This window comes from Gavialis gangeticus, unplaced genomic scaffold, assembly GCF_001723915.1.
Source record: "Gavialis gangeticus isolate Ggan-Ray unplaced genomic scaffold, GavGan_comp1, whole genome shotgun sequence".
Taxonomy (NCBI): Eukaryota; Metazoa; Chordata; order Crocodylia; family Gavialidae; genus Gavialis; species Gavialis gangeticus.
The window spans coordinates 12,105,027-12,130,443 of NW_017729026.1; the positions used below are offsets into that span (position 1 = coordinate 12,105,027).

At 39.8% G+C, this 25,417-nt stretch overlaps 1 protein-coding gene across 1 annotated transcript in view; it reads left to right on the forward strand.

The window, feature by feature from the left end:
• Positions 1 to 23,123, forward strand: part of TRDN (triadin) — a 209,809-nt gene extending 186,686 nt beyond the window's left edge. The window contains exons 12-14 of the mRNA XM_019520213.1: positions 5,287 to 5,340; positions 21,728 to 21,763; positions 22,930 to 23,123. Coding sequence (XP_019375758.1) covers positions 5,287 to 5,340; positions 21,728 to 21,763; positions 22,930 to 23,123 — 284 coding nt within the window. The remainder of the gene's footprint in view (positions 1 to 5,286; positions 5,341 to 21,727; positions 21,764 to 22,929) is intronic.
• The last annotated feature ends 2,294 nt before the right edge of the window (positions 23,124 to 25,417 follow it).

A 25,417-nucleotide genomic window follows, 5' to 3' on the forward strand; every position in this document is an offset into this window, starting at 1 on the left:
TAATGGAGCCATGCCCACTATTGCCTCTGCTAGGGCTGCTCCCTGCTCTGGCTAGAGAGCAGAGGGGTGGGGTCAGCCCCGTGGCTGGAGCAGACAGCCCTGCCCAGCCCAGGGAGTATGCCAGGATGCTGGAGGAGTCTTGTTTAACTTAAACCAGAAAGGGGTCTGGGACAGACAAGGCATAAACTGGTTTGAGCCAAATCAGTTAACTCTGATGCATTCAACCAGGTTTATCTCAAACTGGTTTCAGCCATTTTCAAACTGGTTTATGTACGCTGAACATCTGTTCTGTTACAGGTTTAAACCAGTTTCTGATCACTTAAACAGGTTTGCGTGTAATGTCTGTCCCTAGCCAGAAGTAAGCTTGACAAATCTCATGGGTTTTCTTGTGGTATTACATCAAACCTGGCTCCAGGCATTAATAAGCACTTGGTTTGAATTTCGGTCTAAACATGAGAAAAGGCTCTTTCTCTAATTAAACTGAGTCTATTACAGAGAAAGTAAAATGGATAAAGCCCAGATATACTTGAGATATATTCCCAGGCTTTTTGAGACTTTGTGCCTAATCACTAAGTCAGACCTGTAGGATATGCTGCGTATTTGCATCTATTTAGTTAAGTATTTACTTGAATACAAACAAGATATAAAAATTATCTGTAAACACCTCTCTGTCGGGGGGGGAGAGTTTCCGAGTGCTGCAGCTTCTGGGAATGATGTGTTGTCTATAATGATATCTGCTGTTGCCTATTCTTAGAAAATAATTTCTTTGGTTTAATTATATTTTGAGGTAGGAAAAAATTAATCTAGAAGCTACACCCTGTGACATCAAAGGAGACTGGATTCATGCAAACAGAGGGCAGGCAAAAAAACCCAGCGAATATCTCTCTTGACAGAGGCTTATTTTGCTATCATTATCTAAATGTGACATTTTTCACACATGTAGAAAGATGTTCCCTAAGACAAGGAAATTAAGATAATTACACTATGTGTAGTATTCCTCATCATAAAACATAAATTCTGAAATATGCATAAATCCAATCAGAAGGCATCTTTTCATCATACCTCTAATGTCTTTATACATTTTGGTGATGCAAGGCTCATGAAGCTACAGTCACCTGGTTTCAGTTTAGTCTGAATGATCCAGTCATATTAACATCTGGTGTCTTGAACCCTCCTGTTACATATGGAACAATATTTCTTCCTTTCAATCAGTGGAAAAAAACTACTTATGTCTTGATGTTACTATTAGTGATTGTTTTTCTTCAACTGGTGAGTGAGCTTAAAGGAACTTGAGTGTTTCACCATTTTTTTACTTTACACTAACCTTACCTGGTCCTCAAGCAACTGACGTTCAAAAAAGTCAAGTGCAATTATTGCAATTTTAGACACAGACTCGCTATTTGTCCAGCTCTCCAGTTAATTAGCCCTGATAACTGCATGTACACAGCAGGTTACCAAATATGTACGTTTTTCTTCATGTCTCATTGGGAAAAATCAGGCCCTAAACACAAAAAGAAAAAAAAAAGTGTCTCCATTTCAGTGGTCCACTCTAGAAAAATAAGGTATGTTCTTAAAAGAATAGCTATATATGTTGTAGAAATCTTTTGCACATACAGACATCCTTTCAGAGTACATGTTACTAGAATTCTGATTCAGGGCTGTGGATGCATTTTAGCCAGCTAGATAATTTAAGATCTAATAATATGAATTGTAATCTTGGTAATGAGAACTCCTTGTGCTTCCTGGAGCAACTTGATCATCTATAGGGTCATTAAGAATCCCTGTTCTTTCCTCATTTACAGCATAAACACTTTAGGCACTGCTGGAGTCAGGAAGGTGGACTCCATTAAATCCTAATGGTCAGATCTGTTAAAACCAATTCCTCATTTCTATTTGAGTTCTCTGTGCAGCAGCAAAATCATTTCTGCTTTGTAACTTGCCAGGGAGGGAGGGAAGAGAGACAGAGAAAAGAAATTTGACTTAGGATATCCCCTTTAACATATTTCATCAAAAGAATGGATGAAATATTTATTTGGCTACTGTCCTTTGCCTTCCCATCAAAGTGAATAGGCAGACATTTAATAACACATGGAAACATTAAAGAAGATTTTTATCAGGATGTATAAGAACCTGCTCAGAACAAACACTCTGGCCTAAGGGAGACTTTTTGATCTGTGGAGTTGAAGCTTTTGGTGTTTTAAACACTCTCGTACTTGGGTCATGTGGTCAATTTGCATGGAATAAGTGATTTGCTTAAAACTTGTAAAAAAAACCCTTATAAAATAGAACTTGACAAGTCATTAGTGGTAAATGGTTTAGCTCTGGGATTATACTGAATAACACTGGAGCAATCATTATAACTCTGTTAGTATAACAAAGGACAGCAAGGTAACAGGGCTGTCCTGTATATTGACCTATAGGTACTAGATCCGTACCCCAGGAGATAGATTTTTATCATGCAGCACAAAATTATCAACCATCCTTCCTAATTACTGACCTACTCAACATGCTGAGCAGCTCCCTTTTATCATCCCTTACAAAAAGCAATTAGTTCAAATTGTATAATTTATCACTTCAAGATAGGCATAGTAGTTCAGTGCAGGGGTAGGGGGTAGAGGAAGGAAGAAACAGATTTAAACTTCTGTCCAGTACTTTCATTGAATCTTTTTTGAAAGTAGGAAAAATTTAGATTCTTTTCCCAATTCTGTACTCATTTTTCAACTACTGATACTTTTGGACTTCACCTTGGAGTAGATCTGGAAATCATAAAATCCTGTAGTGTTGGAAACACTAATCTCATGCTATTTCTGACCTAGCTGGAAACTATGTACTTAACTGGTTTGCTTCCTTGATATGACAAGCATGATTACTAAACCCTTGATGTCTATGAAAAAGTGGAATTCCTGATGTTTGTCCTTCCTTAATGTAACTGGTACAAAGCTAAAGCAACTCTATCTAAGAATATTAATAATATCCTTTTGAGTTTTTCCTGAAAGAACAGCATTCTTATGAAACCTACAATGCCATCATTTTGTTAATGATTTGGGAATAATAACCAAGTTTTGTGCAGTTCCACACATGATATTTTCTAAAAATTATTATATGAATTAAATTGCATATTTACAAATAACTGGCATATAACAACACCACCACCAAAAGAGCATTAAAACACAATGTTGTCTTCAAAGCAGCATGTTTTTTGTGCACACTGTCCTTCTACGTGGGGGCATTTCATATAGGGATAACAACAGTAGCTCATTCTCCAGTGCTTAGGCAGTTTTTAGCTTAGACTTATGAGTCTTCCAACTAGTGTGGTTTGGAGTTTATGATGGGCAGCTGAGAGCAACCAACTTGTCTCATCTTAAGTACCAGTGAACATCTAGCTGATGGAATACCTTTTACCCCCAAGTATACTGGGCTGTGGTTTTATGCTGTAGTTTATTAGGCCCTTAAGCTTCCAATCCACTAGTTACAGCTCCTAAGAACTGAGCTGTAAAATCTGTAACTGCTAAAGTTACAGCACTTTAAGTCTTAGCAATGAATGGATGCTGTTGACTAGTTAAAAGGGGTGTACACCTATTAGGATTATAACTAATTAATTATACCAAATGAAAGACACAAAACCAAAAGTGATTATGCAACATTATAAGTAATATCGAATGAAACAATGGTCAGGAGAACAGACTGCTAAGTAGGGGTGTGCGAAGCGGGCTCTATTTGATTCGTATTCAGCCCAAGTCAGAGACAGTGATTCAGTTTGTTGATTCGGATCACTGTCCCTGATTCAATTTGGGCAAATCCAAATCTGAAGATTCAATGCTGATTCAGAGAACAAGTGCTTCGGACAAAGACACAACTTTAAAAGTTATTTTACATACCTCGAGGTAGCAGGCATGGCTTATGATCACTGCCATGCTGGGGCACATGGAGCGTCCCACAAGAGTGTGGGGTACTTCCAGTCCACTTCTGGGTCTGCTGGGAAGCATGGAGGCCCCCAAACACTCCTCTTGGCTTGGCAATCAACCCTAGGGTGACCCTGGATGCCCCCGCCCAGACCAGGGAGGCACCAGTCACAGAGCCAAGGGGATGGGTGGGGGGGCCCCCCTTGTGTGCTCCCCGGTGGACCTGGAAGCAGACCGGAAGTGCTTCTGGTCCACTTCTGGGTCTGCTGCTGAGTGTGCTGGTGAGCCCCCCATGCTTTTGTGGGATGCTCCATGTGCCCCAGCATTGCAGCACTCACGAGCCCTTGCTACTTAGAGGCATATAGAAAAAAACAGTTAAAGCTGTCTCTATGTCCTAATCTCCGAATCTTTCTGAATCTGTCCAAATTGATTCAGAGGGTTCCGATTCAATTTGGAGAGATTAAAGGGTCCTCTGGTTTGATTTGGATTCAGAGATTTGACCACCAAATTGGACTGAGTCTCTGCTGAATCGAATCAGGGCCCGAAGCTTTGCACAGCCCTACTGCTAACCTACAGAACAGAAAATAACTAAAATATAAATAATAGGGAAGGAAAATAGATTGTCTGGTTTGTAAATTTGTTGAAAATAAATTAGGTTTGAGAACTAGTCTGAAAGAACATAATAGCTGCACACAACACGGTAGATTTATACAACATTAAAGTTCTAATCCTATGCTGCCAGCTAGTAAAACTATTTCAATAGGCAGTAGAGATCAGAATCTAGTTAATGTTTACAGTGTATGACCCACTTGGTGGTGGCTAATTAAGAATAATCCTGGAGGATAAAAAATACAATATTTTTCGAACAACGCTTCAAACAGTTCATAATAAGTGGACTTGAGGGAACAACTGAAGATCATTTGTTTGACAGAAGAAAATATGCTTTTACTATAGATGCAGGGTCATGAATATGTAACCTTTTATTACAGTATTACTCTTCTGAGTTTTTACTGTCTAATGAAGAAAAATTGAACTGTGGGAATGTCAAAATGTGTGTTCAACTTGAGTCACTTCGTCTGTCCTACTTTAAAACGTCTGTTTATAATAGATTGTTGCATTTATTAAGATATGCATTTTGCTCTGGAAGTTATGCACAAATTTTATGTGAAATGCAATGTTTTAATCAGGAACAGTTCTGAATCTGTTTTAAAAACCTGAGTCTAATAGCAGTTTTATATTCCAGTCAATGAGCTTATACTTCAAGCTATGAATAATACAAGTTGTGGGGGAGGGGAAGGCAGTGATTACAAATCAGTGATTAAATAATAAAGAATAATGATAATATTCATTTTCTGCACCATTTAACTCATTGTTTTATGTGCAGGACCTCGTCTACTTCTAGAACAAAGTCCAAGAAAGATACCTGCTGTTGTTGGAGGCAAGTTTGAGTCTTTTTTTCATTTGCTGAATTCTGTTATAGATTTGAGACTGCTTTCCCATGGGCTTGATGGAGCAAAGCTAGGCCAATAGGTATAAAACCACTGAGATTCTTAAAAGTTTTGCAGATTTGTACAATTGGATCTCGGTGGTTACATTCATGAACAGGACCACTGGTTCTCAAGGAGGACGAAACAGTCTTTGTGCATGGCTTAGAATGGCTTTAGATCCAATACTGCTTAGGCACCACAGTGGGTAAGTATTAAGCTCCTTGTTGCAAAGGTTGATTCAGTTTGATCATGTTATATACCTAGGATCCCAAGTTGGCAATAGAGAGATTTCAGAGATGGACTAGGTGCTTAAGCATTACACAGTTTTCAGTGCTTAAGCATTACACAGATAATAGCGAATAATATTATATGCCTCTAAGAAAGCTTGGAGGTACCTAGGTATAGCTAATAGGAAACACTGGGCATGTCTACATGAGATGCTGTAGCATGTCACAGCATGGAAAGTGTTAATACACTGCTACACAGCATTGTTATGCTACTCTGCAGTAGCATCACCTAAAAGATATTCACTGGCGCTACTGCACAGTAACTGGTTACTGTGCATTTATTTAGTACTTGCTAATACAAGTATTAAATAAATGTTCAGTAATGACTGTGCAGTAGCATCTCCACTGAACACTTACCCCTCTCAGGAGCTGATGTGCCTGACTCATGCTGACTGGCCATATTGGACATGGAAAACTTACTGTGCCTGCCAAGAAGGTCCTCAAGCATGCTGTACTGTTCCTCGGGCTGTCTCCTATATCAGAGGTGATAAGTATATGTCCCTTGGGCAAGATCTGGCCATGGAGCTGGTCCATCTGGTCTGCTTGGCTGCTATTGAATTAGAGGATTTGGAGATGTGGGTAGCATGGTGGGGCCTGCCATGGAAATGGGGTCCCATTGGACATAGGTGGTGGCAACAGGCAAGCGAGGGCTGTGCTGAAACATCCAAATCACTCCAAAGCCACTCAGCCACAGTCACTCCATACCTTCCACTGCAAAAAATGTCCTCTTGGCTTACAGTTGCTTGTCCAACTGCCTCTGACCCTGCTGCCACTGGCCCCACCACAGCTGTTGCTTGTCCTGTGGATCCAATGCGTAAAGAACCCAAAGTTCCAGATATGATCTGGAACCTGGCATAAGCTTGTCACCCCATCCTATACCATAAGCAGTGTAGCTCTATCTGGGCTAAGTGGTACTGTCACTCAGTGATGCAAATTAGCCCACCCAATTGGCCATGTGTGCACAACTACACTGATTTTGGATTAAGAGGCAGCCAGCAAGCAGCTGCACAACTTTCTTAAGAAGACAGCTGTTGGGCACAGGAACTTTCCCACATATACAGAGCTTCTGTACACTTGTGAGTCCTAATGCCTTCCTTGTCTTGTTACTGTGAAAAACTGCCTAATGGCTAATGCTCATCTTTTCTGCAAGAGCTGTTGTCCAGGAAGTATGAGACTAGATTATAGGCCCTTTTCAGCCTGAGGGGATTTGAACCCATATCTTCCACTACCCAGGACACTGCTTTTACTATGAGCTAAGTAAACGCACACCCCATTCCTTCTTTTTGAAGGTTGGCCACTGGGCAACCAAACTTGGAAGAGGCATAGGGTCAACAAGAACAGAGACATGCTTCTATGGCTCAGATAGGAGCCACTTTCTGGTAAGAGGGAACCGTGGGTTCCTGCCAGATTTCTGACTTTTTGTTTTGTTTTTAACCCTAAAAACCCAATAGCTGTCTACTATTAAATACATGAAGTAGTCCTGGTAGCAGGGCACTTAAATCTACAGTTCTTGTATTCTTGACTGCCCAGTGGCCTAGCTTCAACAGGAGGGGTGGAAAATGCCCTTACCTAGCATATTCAAGGTGCTTAGGGCACTCTTCTTGGAATGGAAAATGTGGGGTTGAATCTAGTCAAAGTGAAAAGAACTTAGAACTCAGGTCCCCCATTTCATTGCTAAATCATGTAGCCAGTAGGCCACTAGGCAAAACTTAGGAATCCCTATCACCACGCGAAATACAATGCTGCTGATGTGAGTAAATAACGCTTTTTGTTCAACTATTGATGGAGGCCTCTTTGGGCTTTTTTTGGTGTCTAGGTAAGTCAGAGCAACATTTTGATCACCTCTGAGCATGTGCTTTAGCATGGGGAACTCTGCAGTCCAAAAACAGGTTTCTATCAGATTCACTTGCCTTATGATTTTTGAAGCTGTCAGTGCACACCCAATTTAAATTGTTTTTTGGGACTTAGGCACCTAAACACTTCTGTCCCATTTTGGTACAACTTTGAACCCTGACCTAAGCGCTTTGGAGATTTCAGAGTACAAGGAGTTACATACAGGTGAACTGTAAGCATAATCATTATCACCAGTGTTAAATTGCTCTGGGATGGATTACAATTTCAGGAATACTATTTAGGAATATTACTGTATATTTCATTATAACGTAATGGCGAATAATATTTCTGGCTCTACATTTATCAACTACCTCCCCAAAGTAAAAAACCCATTAAGTGAAAGATACAAAGTCAGCCCTCCCCTAAAAAGATCTTTAATTGTTCTGTCATTGCCTTATGTAATTTACTGGTCCAATAACAATGCTAGTAAAATTGCTGTAATATTAATTTTTATTTTAAAACAGGAATGTGTTCAATCATTTTGAACATATTCCTGTAGCATATATTTTCTCCCTCCATACCATACAGATCCTTTTTTTCATCCACTTCTAATTATTAGGTATAGCTTATGAAACTAGTAAACTACATGTCATTCTTTTCTGGTGTCTTGCATTGCAGTCTAAAACTGACAAAGCAGCAAAAATATAACAAGATCCATAAAGTATTGTGCAGTCATTCAGTCACAATGTGGCATGTCCTGATAATCTCGCATAGTAAGTTTAGTTTATATCATCTAAAAGATAGTCATAATGTAAGATAAAAATAGATGGACTGAAATCTCATCACTTACAACGAATGCAGTGGCACTTTACCTAAATTTGAGAAACAGAAAATTTAAAAGGGATTTCTGCAGAGCCTATGGCTAGAACAAAGAGTTAAACTTAATTAGACAGTTATTTATAATGCTATGATTAGCGTCAATCAAAATAATTGGGCAAAAACAGGTTATCTCATTCCCCAAAGTTGGATGATGTTTTCTCTATAAATACACTGTTCCATTGTATGACAAGAGAATAAATCCGTCATTGAGAGAGACACGATAGTATATAAATAAATTGCAGCCCTGCCTGTTTGAACCCTGCTAATCAGCAATAAGAAGTTTCTACAATGTTAAGCACTGTTATCCACCAATTAACCATAATGGGGAAAAAAGACATAATGGAAAAAGGCTGCTTCATTTGTTAAGCGATAAGTTTAACAAATCTTGTGGCCTGTTATAAACTGGTTAGGGGGGATCAGCAGGCGCTGTGGGAGTCCCTGTTCCCCCAAGCGCCGCAAGGAGTGCCCAGGAAAAACGGTCACAAGCTGGCGGAGGGAAGGTTTAAGTTGGACATCAGGAGGCGCTACTTCACGGTCAGGGCGGCTAGGGTCTGGAACCAGCTTCCAAGTGAGGTGGTGCAGGCTCCCACCCTGGGGGTTTTTAAGAGGAGGTTGGATGACCACCTTACTGGGGTCATTTGACCCCAGTGCCTTTCCTGCCATGGCAGGGGGTCGGACTAGATGATCTGCTTAGGTCCCTTCCGACCCTAGAAACTATGAAACTATAAGTTTAATCTTAAAATTATAATAGTTGTACAATACAATCTACTGTCAAATTAATGTTCCTGTTTTTCAAAATTAAGGAGCATGTCAGAAGCACTGCAATTCCATATGGAAATGACCATTTATGACCGGTTTCCTATATAACATTAGAACATTACTGCATGTAATTGAAGTATTTGGGAAGGTATATTAGGTAACTATTTGGCAAACAGAAATCAGGGTAATTTCTTGGTAAAATCACCCAACTAAACTTCCAGGCAATGCAGATTCCAAATGTTGAAAACAGAGATCTTGGTGCTCATGGGAACTGTAGGTAACAAAATCTAGAACTGAAAAAGGAGAATTCCATAACTAAACATGGAGAATGGTGCATCTTAACCATGTTAGCCTGACTTGAACAAATCTTTGACCATGTTTTTTAATACAATGGCAATAAGAATAACTGGTACAGCTATACTATTTTAGTGTACAAAGCATTGGAGAAACATTAACTGTATGATGTGTGCTTATACAGTAAACTCTGGTTAATTCACTACTTGCAGAGGAATGTAAATAATGGCAGATTATCCAGTTGTTACCCATTATCAGGAGAGAGAGAGAGTGAAGAGCAGAATAGCAGATTAAACCACAGTGGTGAATTATCTCATAGATTAATTCAGCAGAGTTACTGTAATATGGAAAGCAGGTATTCACTAATCAGTCACATAAAGAGGAACAACTAGGAAGTTTATTTAGAAAAAAGTACTTGCCATAAAATTCATATATGGATCAGACAAGGAAACGCAATAACCAAATGAGAGGAACATTTCATTTTCCAAGGATGAAAAACTGGTTAACAGAAAGAAGAAAGCAGAATTAACAGAATCATCTTTAGCACAGAAAAAGGTTAATCAAAGATACAAGTACAATGGTTCAGAAATACTAAAAATCCCAAACCAAAATTAGATGAGTTGTTCTTCAAGGTTTGAAAATTGTAAATGTTATAAAAAATTTGTTTTATTTCTTTCCTCCACTGAGGTGTCCCCCTTTCTGCCAGTGACCTTTCATGTGATCTTAGCCAAGCTTTGTCTTCAATGAGCTCCAGTGACATTGTTTTTTGTTTTTAAAAAAGGATGCAGATACCAGTCTTTATGAAGTGCATTGCTGTATTCAGATGAAAAGCTCTACCTGGATTAGATCCTGTGTGCCTTGGGAAAGATGCACCATTTACTTCAATGTATTTCAGAAATCCAAAATATTTTTATTATGTATTAATCTCTTCCTTCTCCACCTCTCACTGTCATTCTCTGTCCTTCCATCTTACCTGTTCTTGCAAGTCTTCTTAGGCAATCAGGTTTGATATTGCCACTCTGTATAGCATCTTTAAGGGTGGGTGCATGAACCTACTCAAGAGGTTCTCAGCTGGGCCCCATGAGGCTCTTTGCATTGCTGGTGCTGCTGCTGCTGCTGCTGCCATTATGACCAAGTGAAACTGGCCTGTTCACTTCTTTTCTGGAGAGGCATGTGATGCTGGATAAGGAAGCACCTGTGGCTGTGGGTATTCCTGCCTGCATTAGGTTTTGCTCTCCTTCCTTCCCTACTCTATTGCCCTCCCCTATTATTTGGCAGTTTGTAAATAGAAAACACAGGCTGCAGCCCACAGGGGGAACTCTTTGGGTGTAGGACACAGCCATGTTTCGCTTCTACAAAACCTGCATTTCCTGTTTACAAACTACCAGACAATGTGGGAGCGGTATCTGCTGTATCACAACCGCTCCTCTGTCTGGCTTTGCATGCATGCTTCTCCTGGAGGCAGAGGCGCATAAGGCAGTTTCACTTGGTGGTGGCAGCTAAAACTTTATTGGCTCTCCACTGGGGGGTACCAAATTCAGGGAGGTTGTGGAGGAGTCCCTTGAGTTTAAAATGTTGAGAACCACTGACTTACTTCAACTGACTTGTCCAGGCTGAAGGGAGAAGATCACATAATGGCTCTTTTGGAAAAGTTAATGTTATTCAGGAACCTATACCCACATGTGATTTTGAAATTGCCAAAGTCAGAACAGTTTTACACAAGCAGAAGAGAAGAGCAAACAACAGTTGCTTGGACAAACTAATGAAGAACAAAGAAGGAAAAACAGAGAGAGAGAATAGATATTAAGGGATGGACAGTGGCACATATTTTAACTAGTGTGATATACTTCAAAGCCACAGCATGAAGTAAAAGTAGTCCATTTTAAATCCTGCATTTTATCCGATTCTGAATCTCCTTGAAGATTTGGAAACATTGCTGTCATTTCCATTAATTCTCCAGTATTGCTGTATCAGGAGGGTGGTGGTGTTAGCTATGATTTGAAAGGCCCATTTTACACTGTTGCCTAAGCTATGACTTTAGTATACTTCCTCCCCCATCTCTCTCAAACTGTGGCTTTACTGTCTTTTCTCATGAATCCTCATTCTAAGTGAAGAGTCTGTAGTATATACCTGGTCCTCTAGTGATCTCTTTACTGAGCATTTTCTTGTCTCTGCCCATCTGCTAGCTTTGTTTTCTTCCTCCACGTCCCCTTTCATTTGAGAAAAAGCTGTCCCTTCCTGTTTCTTAGAACAATCTCATATTACAATCCCTGACATGATAGGACAGTATAAAAGGAATGCAATCACTGGACTGCAGCATAGGTATTAAATAAAAATTGCTCAGAAACACACCTAAGATGACATAAACAATAGGACTCTATGTTAATGGCTGTGTTTCCCTGCATACCACATAGGTGACCCCCTTTTTCAAATTAGAAGGCAGAACACATGCCTACCTTCCCTCCCCTCAACCCCCCCACACTGGTGGCATGGCCAGACCAGAGCTGAGTGGGGTTGGGGCAGATGCGGGCTCCCCACCCTGCTGCTCTTCCCTTGGAGCCCTGTATTGGCCACATGCCACCTGCCCACCTGACCCCACCCCACCCCACCCCACACACAATTCTTGGGGGGGGCACATGTCTTCAATGCCCCCCTGGGGGCTGCACACAGCAGTGGGTAGCCATCCCCCAACATGCCCTGCACCCCCTGGATGAGCTGCCTATGGTTATCCCACTCCCTGCCCTGGCCCCAGGGCCCCATGTGCTGCCCTGGCTGAGCAGCACCCCCAGCCTCTGCCCCACTCTATCCCTCACCATAAGGGCCTTGATTTGTGCCCCCTATATCCCCTCCACCCCCATAAACTTACTTGCAGGGAGCTGCTCTCCATGCTGCCTGGCTGTTTCCCAGCCATTTGCATGTGTGCAGGTGTGCACATGCACATAGCACATCCTGCTTCCCATTCCCAGTAGCCTGGGAATTTGTTTTTGGAGATGGGGGAAGGCACATGTAGTATGCAAGTAAAGTACAGCATTTCTTCACTATAGACCAGTGTAATCAAAATGCCTTTGTGAGCATCTAGAGATTATCTAAATGGAATGCACCTTCATGCTGGTCACATTCATAACCAAGAGTCAGTACAGGATAAGGAGTGCTTTGGTCTCTGTTGTGGGAAGTCTAGACTGTGATTTCCAGAGCAACACAGATGGTGAGAACAGAGGAAGATGCACCCACCTGCCTTGCTGAGAGAGTGTGCTTTACATAAAATTGCACAGCAATAACCCCTGTGGCTTGTTAATGTGCAGTGGTGGGTCCTGAAAGAAAACCTCCTTCTGGAATGGGAAAGGTGTTGCCTTGTCATCTTCCTAATCTTTGGGGTAGAAGAGGGGGGAAATGGAAAGAACTTCACATCTCTGCAATCTGTGCAAAGGACCTCTGAGGAAGAAAATGAAAATGATTCATTCCAGGTCCCTGTTTGACTACTCTAATTATAGATTTTGAAGAATGCAATGAACTGAATCACTGTGAAATACATTTCTGTAGCTTCAACCAACACTCATGCTGGAGGGTAAATTGAGTTCTTGATAGAAATGTGCATCTAGCTACATGCTGTATGCAACATAATGTCTCACTATCTCAAGGAAAAAATTCTAGTGTATGGCCTCCGTTCATGAATATAACATTGGAAGACATAACCAAGAGTATCTAAATTACTGAATCAGTACAAAATTTTACAGTTTCCTTGATTTATAGAAAAGTGTGAATCTGGTATAAATCAATGATCTGTTGTCTACGCACCATTTATTGGCTACCTTTTTTTTAGTGTTCTGTATTACATCATTTTTGCCCCTGTGCAGCAAAAACATTATAAACCAAATGAATTCGAATGAAAACCAACATTTCAAGATACAACACAAAGACTTCCAAAGCAGGATTTAGTTTTGTTTAAAAAAAAAAAAGTCTACATTTTTGGCTTTTCAATCCAATTGGGATGGAAAAGTATTTTCAAACCAGCTCTAATCTGGACACACAGATTGGATAGAGGAAAAACAGATCTGTGTCATTGTTGGAAATACAGTAATGCATTAAAATGCATTTTAACCTACATTTCAACAGGAATCCATTAGGAACATCTAGTAATCTTTAGCAGGATATTGTGTGTAAATATCCTTTACTAAATAAATGGAAAAAGAAAAATAACCCACATTTGGAGATTTTACAGAATATAAACTAGTTCTTTTACTAAAAGTGGACTCTAAATCCCCATGAGTCTATAATAAAGACAGAAAAACCCTTGAGATAATATGAACAAGGTTTCAAAGCAATATGCTTATTGATTTAGATTATAAGTTTTAGCTACAAGCTCTAAAAATGTAGCTATGATGAAGAAAAGCCTAAGTCTTCACTGTTTCAGAAAGCCCTTGACATTTTAGTTAATGAAATGAGGCACTTCTATACTACTTTTATTTTACTGATAAGTTGAAAAAAATAACTAATCACTGGAAATAACTTACTGAAATTAAGAACAGTGGTTTTAAACACCCACAGGCACCCACGTGTGTGTGTGTTGAAATCTGCCTAATTTGAGGATATGAACACACATTCATATGTGCATCCTGATGAGTACTCTCTGCCCCTGCTCTGCACAGCCAGAATTAAGTCATGACTCTGAAATAAAACTTTTGTCTTCATCCTTCTTTCTCATTACAAGGTGTGAGTTTTATTCTGGGGCATGTGTGTGTGTATTTATGCTTCAATTAGGCAGAGTTTAACATTATAATTATTTACGTTCAAATCAGCATAATGGAGGTATTAAATGGGAGAAACCCCACCACAATTCACCCAACAAAACAAATAAATTTACAAATTTACATTTACAAATAAATATGAAAAAGTATACATTTTCTTCATGTCGTTAACAATAACATTCATGTTAAAAAATGAAAAAAATCAGCTAGGTAAATATATGTTGGGCTTGGAGATCCAATTAGTTCATATTTCCTGGGAGGAAAAAGAGTAGCACCCTTGCAGAAGGAGAATTAATCAAGGCCTCCCGTTTCTTTATAGGTTTGGGTAGGAACCCCAGACATTCCTTGTCAAATATATTCACCCTTTGAGGTGCCATGACCCCCCATTATCCTCGAAGTATATGTTCAGTATTTGGTATGGACATTGACTTGCCTACCTGGCTCTTAACCCTAATGAGTAGGATTTTCAGCTATAAAAGGTGCATTCTGAGCCAATCAGTACTAGCTGATTAAAAGTGTACTTTATGATCCTTTCCCAAGAGGCCAACACACACAAAGTAACTGCTTTTTGCCATTGTATTCACCACCCCTGAACCCTGGTGACCACTGTCCAATTGGTGGGGCTGTGATCCGATATATAGCTGAGGTTAGCATGCTGTCTATCATTTTCTCCTTTGTGGGGAAAGCTTCATTAAACTGGTATTTGTACTCCTTTACTCCCCGCTGTGTTGTTTAGTGAGGGGAGCATATGGCCCCATGTTATTAACAAACAGTTTCTGTGCTTAATTCAACAGAGCCATGAAGTGGGAAGTCTATAATCACCCCAGGAGGAAATCACAAACACTTATGTGGGTCACATGAAAGTACTAGGAATTTCAGACATGATAGTGCTACTTGCATACTTTCCACAGATCTAGCAAATGTTTTCATGCAGTTATCTCTAAAGCTGCCAAATAATGTTTCATATTGAGATGTGAATGCAGAAAACTGAATTCACAAGGCAAGATCTGGCTACATAGTTTCACAAGAACTTCAGGTTGCTCTGTCATGAGTACCATGTGTGCTTTATTATTCTTTTGCTTCTCATTTTGAGAAAAAAATTACATAGTGCAAATCTGCTAAAGTGAAAAAGCCAGGCTTCAAACAGATTTTTAGTGATCACTGTTTTTAATTTTGCTCTGACATAACCATGTAAGTCAAAAAGGACTTACATATAAGTAGTAGCAATTCTGAGAACTTACTGGTAAATCAATAAGAGGTAGATTTTCCTGACCTTTATAGACTTTCTAGTAAGTTGGCCAAGCCAATACAGAAATAATTGGACCAAAAGGACAAACCTGTTTAAAAAATACCTTCCAAGAAGACATTTTCAGGTCAATTTTAACCCAAGATTTAGGTTTCATTAGAAAAAAACAAAACAAGCTTCTATGAAACCTAAGGCTAATAGAAATGTTTCCATGAATTTTCTTTGAATTCCCCTATAATGTTTGCAACCAAATAACTGCAGGGCTGTATTAATGCATGTGAAATTGATGAGCCTGAAGAGTGAAACTGACTATTCTAATTTCATTCTCCATGCTAAGACTAATGCAAAAATCTAAGAAATGACAAAGGAGCAAAAATGGAAATAATGTTTTAACATTTAATGAAATTCTGGCCCCATAATGGCAACATTTTCATTGAGTTCTAAGGACAGTGTTCCAGTCTCAAGTTAAAACAAACAAAGAAATAATCTGTTCCTAAAAGATAAGAATGTATGGTTTTAAATATAAGGTATGCATAACACAAGAACATATTTTCACCCATTGAGCCAAACTCAAATAATATTTTCCTTGAAGATGGAAAAACAAAATTAACTTTAAAAAAAAATTATTTGGTGTTCCCTTTTTTCCTTTACATCTCTGCTCTCCCTTATTTCTGTAACAATCAGAATCAGTTAGCTAGAGAGATTGTTGCAGTATTTCACAAAACCAGACAATATCAAAAGTCTCTCATAAAAGCTCTTCTCCCAGGAATTCCTGACATCAAGGGTTTTGATAAGTGCAGATAAGCTTTGTATAAGCATCTGAACTTTAGGAGGCTTATCTGAACCGAACCATCTCCAAACCTTTTGACATTTATACCTCTAGTTACATTTTTCTTCTGCACATTCCTCTCTGCAAAACTCTATATCAATGGTACTGTTTTGGCACTGTTCTTACCTCCTCTTCTTAGAAGTCGTGGATGAGTAGAAAAATCTTTTTTTCAGAATCAGCATGAATGGAGCATTTATGGAGGATATGGATAAGAGACTCTTAACAGCATTTTCCACCTTCCGACAGACCAGAGCACTTATGTAACACCATGCCACCTAACTGAAATGCATTCCTTAATTTAGATCTTCCCAGCATTGACACAGAAACATGTTGTTTTTACACCTAAGCCTAGTTTGCTGTGGTATGTTTTTACATATTAATAACACTGTTACCTCCCCATTCCTAGTAAGAAATATTTGACATCACAGGTAGAGAACATGAGGAGGAGAAGAAGCAGACGAAGGGTTTTCAACCCCAAATACATTTTTTGTTTGCTTGCATTAATTCAATTTCTTCCTTTTTCCCTGAACTCCTTTGTCTCCCTCCCTCCAAAATTAATCCAAAAAAGTCTTGAATTTTGCTGTAGTTTAGGACTGTCACCTTGGTATTAATCTGATTCCCAGTAATTTATTCCTTGTGAAATATTTTAGCCTTTTTTTCTTTTTTGAGGGTTTCCTGTTACCTATGTTGCCTCATGCACTTGAGAGTAGCTCTGTATTGACATCCACAAAAGTGTTTTATTGTTCTTCTTAAAAGTCTCCTCTGTTATGATTTATGGAAAAACTTGACAATGCTTAGTCTACCAGAGTGAAAAGTCCTGGTTGACAAATATTGTCTCCTTTTAGTTACTGTCTATATCCACCTATTATCTCTTGTCTTATACTTAGGGCCAGATCCTTTACCACCTAATAGACACCTATATGCAATCTTACTCCACGGTGTTGGCATTCTAGAAAAGCAGTTAATATATAAAGTCTGTGACACTTCCACCTCTTTGCTGCCTTTTGTGACTCAGTATTTAAGACTAAGCTGATAATATTTTGCAAAAGCAGATACCTTAATGGATTTTCAGGGACTACAGATAGGACCTTAGGGTGCCTATACACATGCAGGCCAGGCATTTCCAAAAGCGCTGTAATTTTTATGCTTTACTTAACATGCTTTAAGTACAGGGCCTTAAAATTTAATAGATGTTCCATGGTTTGGTGCAAGTTTCATGCCTTGTAATTCTGTAGAGTAGAAGGCAGGGGGTGCTGAATGCTGCACAATGTAGCTAATTATCACTTTGAAAAGCTCCAGTTGAATACATGTGCAATAAAAGTGGACAAGGTAGTGTGAAATCCACTACCTCAGTTTTTCTTACATTTAAGAGACATACAATGAGGTTTAATTAAGTCAGCTTCCACATTTTAAAAAACTTTCTGAAGTCATCCACATACATTAAGTGAAGGCTTTAGGATGCTTTAAATGGTGAAAATCATCACATGCTTTTGGCACCCTTAGATCATAAGCTCTTTGGAGCAAAGTATATTATAAAAATGTGCCATGTACTCTACCTAAAAAATATGGATCAGCATGAATGGAGCATTTATGGAGGATATGGATAAGAGACTCTTTACAGCATTTTCTCAGGTTTTTTAACCTGAGGATTTCTGTAGAAGAAAGTGAAATTATAGAAGAAGCTGTGAGTGATGTCAGGCTGAAAAGCCAATAGGTGGTACAACTCAGATCTTACAGCAGTGAGCTTGTTTGTAGTAAAGGAACATGGGGAACCAGATAACTGAACTGGAAAAGATAAATTTGTAATAGACACTGAGGTCTATGGGGTCCAAAGATCTTGGTCTCATCAAGATGATGCATTCTTTGGAAAGCAAGTGGCCAGCCCAGTTGGATGAGTCTGGAGAAATCTTACAGGAAACAGGGAAACTCTTACCAGAGTTAAGAAGAGACCTGAAACAGACAAAACACATCATAATCCATGCCGCTAAGAAAGTTCTTTTTACTATCAGCCAGACACTGAGTAGGTTCATTACTCTGGGAAACTCATATGAAGTAGAAGTGACCAAATGGGTATAGGTGATTACTGAAGAAAAAAATGATGAAACCCTTGATTTATGTATAAAAATCAAAGCATTAAATAAATTAACGTTTTCTGCTATGGATGTATCAGCAGGGTTCTAGCAGGTTTTCTAACACTTCTTTATAGATGCTCAACACCTGCTTTGGAAGACACTGTTTCCACAGCATCTGTTTGGCTTATGTTTAGCATGTGAAGTCTTTCACATGGAAATACAACAAATATCTGCTGGTATGAAGGATACCAGGATTCACGCAGATGACATTTTGATCTGGGGCAAACCATTAGCAGAAGATGAACAAGAACTCTTGGCAGCCCCACAGACAAGAAGAGCTGCTGGGCTAAAGCTGAGCTAACAGAAATGTTAGTTTTATGTAACAGAAATAACATAACTAAGAGAGAAAGTAACATAGAAAAATGAATAGGTAAACTGTAAAACTGAAATCATCACAAGCATGTTTTGCCCTGCAGACAAACATTCTTGGAAATGTTGAACTATTGAAAGAAATTTGTTCTTGTTCTAACAACTCAAAACAGAAACTTGAGAGTACTGCTGTGAAGAGATATGACCTGGGACATGAGATACTGTGGCAGTGAGCACAATAGTAAATTAACTGATGCATCAGATACATTTTTTGGAAGTCTATTTAAAATGGTGTGGGCAAAACGAAACTACTGGCTCGTGTGTCATGGGTATTAACAAACTTGAATGGTATTATAAATAGAAAAAACATTTAGCCTTTCCAGATGTGTATGTAAAGATTTAAAATATATATATATTTGTACTTCCTGGAGGCAAATATTAGCTGCCACTTATTGCCATTGCCAGATAGGTCTTGGCAACTTCTCCTTGATAATACGGCGATTCCTTCCCTACCTCCCCGCCCCCCTACATACACACACACCGCCCCCAAATACTAATATTTTATTTTCAAATCTGGCAGAGCTTTGGTGGCTATAGATGTACTTCTTAGTGTACTGACAGAAGTGTGTAGGAACAAAATCCAGAGCTAGTCATTGCACATGGATTTTTTTTTCTTTTTATCAAGCTGTACTCTCAGATGACGTGTGGACTATGATTGCCAGGGTAATGCCTTCTGATAAGAACCTATGTCAAATCATTAAGGCCATTATCATAGTGTGACTGGGATGGGACATTCTCAAGCTATCATCAGCTTAGGTGCGATCTGTCAATTCTAGATGGGATTTTATTTAAAAGCAAAAAAATTCTCTGAGAAATTACAGGAAGTCAGAATAAAAAGGACTGTACCAATGCAACATGCACCTTCACCTTTAGATATTTGTTTAATAGAAAACTGAGCACTAAAATGCCTGTAACGTTAGGAGTTCATATCAGAGGCACTGGAGATTTGCAGAAAGAAAAAGAAACAAACCTAAAGAAAAATATCAATATGTGTTAGGGTCCTAGGAACTGAACTCCTGGGAACCTATCTAGCTGCACTTTTAACCTCTGCTTTTGTGCAAGGCAAACTCTTTTAGGAGCATAAACATGAATCAGCATACTTATCCGGTGGAAATCAGTGCTCACAAATATCAGTGATATCACATGAGGTTTGCCCCACAGTCTTATAAACTTGTCATCCTTCTCAGACATTCAGATGGGAGAGATATAAGGGGCATTGTGTTCACCATTTTGCCTGAGAGAAGTCTTAACAGGTTATGAAAAATGAGTCCCAAGACATAGCCAGAACAAATATACTCACCAGCTTATAACAAGGCTAGAGTGATATTTCAAATGAGAATTTAAAGTCCAAGCAGCAGTAGAAATCAAGTTAGAGCTCAACTAAACATTGTCAGTGAGTTCAGTTAGTAGGCTGATTATAAGTGTTTGGAATTCTGTATTACATACATTGTGTTAATGGCTCTTGTTATTAAGCTCTGGCTGGGAAAGGGAGAGGCAACATTAGTGAGTCAATGAAGTGGCTTACTTTCATAGATAAGAAGTGTTTTGGGTAAGGGCTGAAGAAGCTTGTAGTCTCCTATGCAGTTGGAACTGGTTACTGAACAAAGGTAACTTCTTTTAGGGACCTTACCACCGAAGTGGTGTTTGGACGTCAAATCCACAGATATCACTAAATGTTGCAGGTCTGATTAGTTCTCTTTTTGCACTGATTGCCCTTGGGAAGAGTGAATGAAGCATTAATAAGAGACTTTCCAGTTCTGCCTGATGTTTTGTGTTGATGAACCTGATTTGTAGCAATACAATGTCATCTTACAAAGGCCATGCTTGACATTATTTCTTGATGTTCTGCCTGTATTTGGTACCAGAATGTTTATTTTAATTCTTGAAAACATTCTGTACTTTCAAACTGAGCATCACTCATTTAGATAGTGAGCAAAATCTGAGATCCTAAGCAGCAATCCACAGGCTTAGTTTTCTCAGTTGATGATTCCCACTTACCCATTATTTAGAGCAGCTGATGCTGGAACTAATGAAGAAACAGCTCCATGGTACAACTGGGCATATGACCAAGTATGAACATTCTTGTGCTTGTAATTTTGATGTTATGGATACTTACTTTTCCTGAAATTATGCCTTCAGTTCCCTTAGCACAAAACATTTGAACTTTAAGGCTACACACAGACATTTCAAAACCTGGGGTGGAATCAGTCTAAGTTACAAGGTTTTCTGTAAGTGGTGTAGTTTAGATTGGTGAACACACATTCGTTCTTTGGTTGTGGGGGGGAAGGGGAAGAGGGGAATCCTAGACTGGGTTCTGTCATTTTTAAACCAGTCTATATTGCTAAACTTCTGTTTTGTTACGGGTATTGGCTGGTTTCTGATCACTTATAGCGGTAAAAGTGTCATGCCTGTACCTAGCCTAAGGGCCTGATAAAGAAACACGTTTATTCTTAAGCACATGAAAAATTGATTTGAAACCAATGGTCCACCTTAAACTTAGTAATGTGCCTAGTTCTTTGATGGACAAGGGACTAAATGGAGGACACGTGATAAACAAATGGGCAAAATATTCTTAAAAAAATAAGAAGGGGTTTTCCTTTCTATCATCTTGATAAAAACAGAAAAGAAACAAGCTAAATACATTTATTTAAAAAGCAATAAAGCTGCAAACATCAAATCATGGATTTATTATAGCTGTCAGAAAACGTTGGAACCAGTTTGCTTCAGCAAGATTCCTTCATGTCAGCAAATCAGTCCTGCTGCTATGTGCAATATACTTTTACTTATGGAGCCAGTGTCTGAAAAGCCTGGAGTTGATCACTTTAAGAAAATGTCTAGTTTTCTACAAGTACATATGTATCTTTGTTTGGTTTTAATTCTTGAAAACATGCTGTTCTGTATTTTAATGAACTTTTTCGTTCCCTATTTTAAAGACCGCTCTTTTTGTATATATTTTCTCATGCAGAAGAAAAGCCTATTGTGATAGCTAAGGAAGTGAAAAGTAAGTAACTTAATTTTTCTTTTCTCCTGATGTTAATTTATGCAAGGGCTAATAGCATATTTGTTGCCTGGAGCTACTATTTTCAGAAAAGATTCCCATACCCGGCAACAATTTTCATGTAGAGCAAGATCTCTTACTTTATGACTCATGATAGTTTGTATGTGCTATTCTGTACAATTATACAGGCTGGCTTCATGTACATACTCATAAGACCAAAGCGTCACAAAATGAAATCTGGAATTCTCCCAACTCAGCTGATACCTCAGTCTAAATTGCATGACCTGAAGGAGCAAAGACAGATGTCTGTGAGGCGGGGCACAATGAGCACCTAGATTTGCCTTTATTTTACAAGATTCTTCTGGAGATTCATTTCCTAATGAACAACAGAAAGGAGATCATGAACAATGATTTCTTAATTTCTCATATTAAGTTCTGTTTTGCTAATTAATAACACTCATGCAATAACTTATGAAATTGCAGCATTTCAGAGATACAGAAAAAAACCATTTTCCACTGTTGCACAATGAATCTACAAAGCAGAAACAAAATGCATTCAAAAGACTAGAGTCAAGCTTTTTAATAGACAGTGGCTTAACTGCAATTCAGCATGAATAACAGATGTCCTATAATGACAGTTTTAAAGGTCCAATTCATAAAAATGTTATAGAGGTATATTATTTATTCAGGCTTTTCATGGGATTCTGCACCTATTCCTCTTGCAAGTTTTGCTTTCATTGGAGACAGGTTTTACAGGGGAAGCACTAACTCAGAACAGATGCAGGGCTACTGTATTACTGTAATAAAATCTTAGTTATACCAGGTTAATGGGTATAATTTATTGAATAAGTGCCTACATCTTAAATAATTATCTGGTGCGCACAGTGGCTCCATTTCTATCCTTACCTTTCCATGCAGCCTCTGAAGTATAAGTTTTCTGTTTAAGAGGCTGAAAATAAGCTCCTTAAGAAGTTGATTGGTTCAAACTGGGTACTATAGTTATAAAACATGTTTAAGTTGACATATTTTTGTACCTGTGCAGTATTTTTGCCATATGGCTGTCTAAGGATTGGATCCTATTTGAATCTTGGCACTTACTGCTTTATTAAGAAAAAACATTTTTAGTAAAATTTATGGATTCAACTCATTTTCTTTTTTTTTTTTCTTAGAAACTGAAGAAGAAAAGAGAGTAATACATGAAAGGAGAGTTATTCCTGAAACAAAAAAGAAAGGTATGGAACTGGAAAATGTATTAAAGATGATCCAGCTCTCATTTCAAGTCAATGGCCCAAAAAATCATGAATACAGTGTTGGCAGATCAAATCTTAAGTGCATAATACCATATTGCTATTCTATTACATAGTCCTTCCTTGCCTCTTTCAGAGCAGAGTTCCATATTTTTACTACTGTTTTAGTGTTTGGTATCAAATTTTTAAAAGTCTTCCTGGGTGACAAGGCAGAGAACAAATGCTAGCCATTGTAGTTTGCTCATTCTATTGTGAGGCTGTTCATGAGCTCATTAAACAATTATAATAGTTCACTCTGATGTATCAGCACATGATTATATATTGCCATATATGAAAATGGGTGGGGAGATGGTTTTTTACTCTGCCTGACACTTTCAGCAGCATCAGTACCATGCAGTTTATTAGAATCTCAATTCAGATTTGTAATGACTATGTGCCAAAGACTTGGCACCTGTCAGAACAGAATTTTAGTCTATAAATTCCCAGTAAACATTTGAAATGCACTAAGGGTTTCCTTTTCATGAGGAAATATTTATGTCATTTATGAATCTATTAATGATTTCTTAGCCACTAGAAATTTAAACTAAAAGTTTCCACATCCATGCACTGATGATTCTTGCCTGGCCTTTGATAAATTAGAAGGGGTCCAAACTCTCCCAGTGGACACTAATTCTCATTATCATGGCTAAGTACGGATATTCAAAATGCCTGAGCCTGATTTGATCCAGTTTTTCCTCCCCACCCCACAGTGGCCGGTTTCCACCCCTCCCCCCCCAATGGGCCCGGTGCTGTGCCCTCCAGCCCTGAGCCCCGAGGCAGCCCTGCAAAGAGCATCCCCCAGCCCTGTGGCAGAGGAGAAGGAGGGGGAGAGTCTGCTGTGACAGCCTGGCAGAGCCTGGGCAAGGGGAGCCAGGAGCAATGTGATCATACAGCTCCCATGGCCCCAGTCTGAGCTCCACCTCTGGCTGGGAAGGGCCCTGCCCCCGTGACCTGGTCCAGCCCAGTCCTACCATCCACCTGCCTTGCCTGGGGCTGTGGGGCTGAGCTGGGCTAGCACACAGGCACTGCTGAGGGCAGATGCGGAGGGGCTGGGCCGAACTGGGCTGGGCTGTGGGGCAGGGGCCTTCCTAGTTGGCTGCAGCTAAGACTGGGGCCGTGGGAGCTGTGCACCTAGATTGCTCCTGGTTCTCCATGCCCAGGCTAGGCTGAGCTGTCACAGAGCTGATGAATTAGTGCTGCACAGAGACGGCCCCCTGACCAATGGCAGGGGAGGAGGAGAAGGAAGAGAGGCCTGCAGTGGCTCCCTGACAGCCTGGTCTGGCCTGGGTATGGGTAGCTAGGAGGTATCTGAGCACACAGCTCATGCAGTCCCAGATGGCTGGGAAGGGAGCCCTTCTGTGACTGTCCTCAGCAGCACCTAGGGGTTGGCTTGGCTCAGCCCTACAGCCCCAGCCCCAGCCCTGGGCAATGTGAGCAGATGGCTGAGGCTAGGGTTGTGTTATTGAGCTGGAGTAAGCAGCAGCAGTGGCACGGCTGGGAGGGGTGGCTATGGGGTCTAAATGATGGTGGCACTGGAGGGTTATGGGGGGCTATGGCCACCCCAAAATTTTCCTTATCCCCCATAGTCACCCCTCTCAGCTCCACTGCTGGGAAGAGGCTTGCACTTCTGGAGCAGAGAGTACGGCCCAGGCTAGGGCTGCAGAGCATGGTGGGATGCTGGGGGACTCTGATTTAACTTAAACCAGGAAGGGGTCTGAGACAGAAGTTCCATAAATCAGTTTGACCTCAATCAGTTAAGTCTGATACTACATTCAACCAGATTTATCTTAAACTGATTTTGGCTATTTTGAAACTGGTTTATATGCATTGAACTTTTCTTCTGTTACAGGATTATACCAGTTTCTGATCACTTAAACTGGTTTATGTGTAATTTCTGTCCCTGGCCCATGTGATTAGCTGAGGTCATTGCAGGATGCCTGGCATGGCTTTACGAGCACTCGTGGTGCTCTGGTGTGGTGCCACAGGACTGGAATAGGGCCAACGTGGTTCCCATCTTCAAAAAAGGGAGGAAGGAGAACCCAGGAAACTATAGGCCAGTTAGTCTTACCTCGATCCTGGGTAAGCTTTTTGAGAGAATTATCCTGGCACATGTCCACGAGGGGCCAGCAGGGGAGGTTATGCTTAGGGCAACCAACAAGGGTACATTAGAGGCAGGTCCTGTCAGACGAACCTGGTGGCCTTCTATGATCAGGTCACAAAATACTTAGATGGAGGGGTAGCAGTGGATGTAGTCTTTCTGGACTTTAGGAAGGCCTTCAACACTGTCTCTCACCCCATTTTCATTAAAAAACTAGGGGACTGTGGTGTCAACACCTACGCAGTCAAATGGGTTGCCAACTGGCTGGAGGGC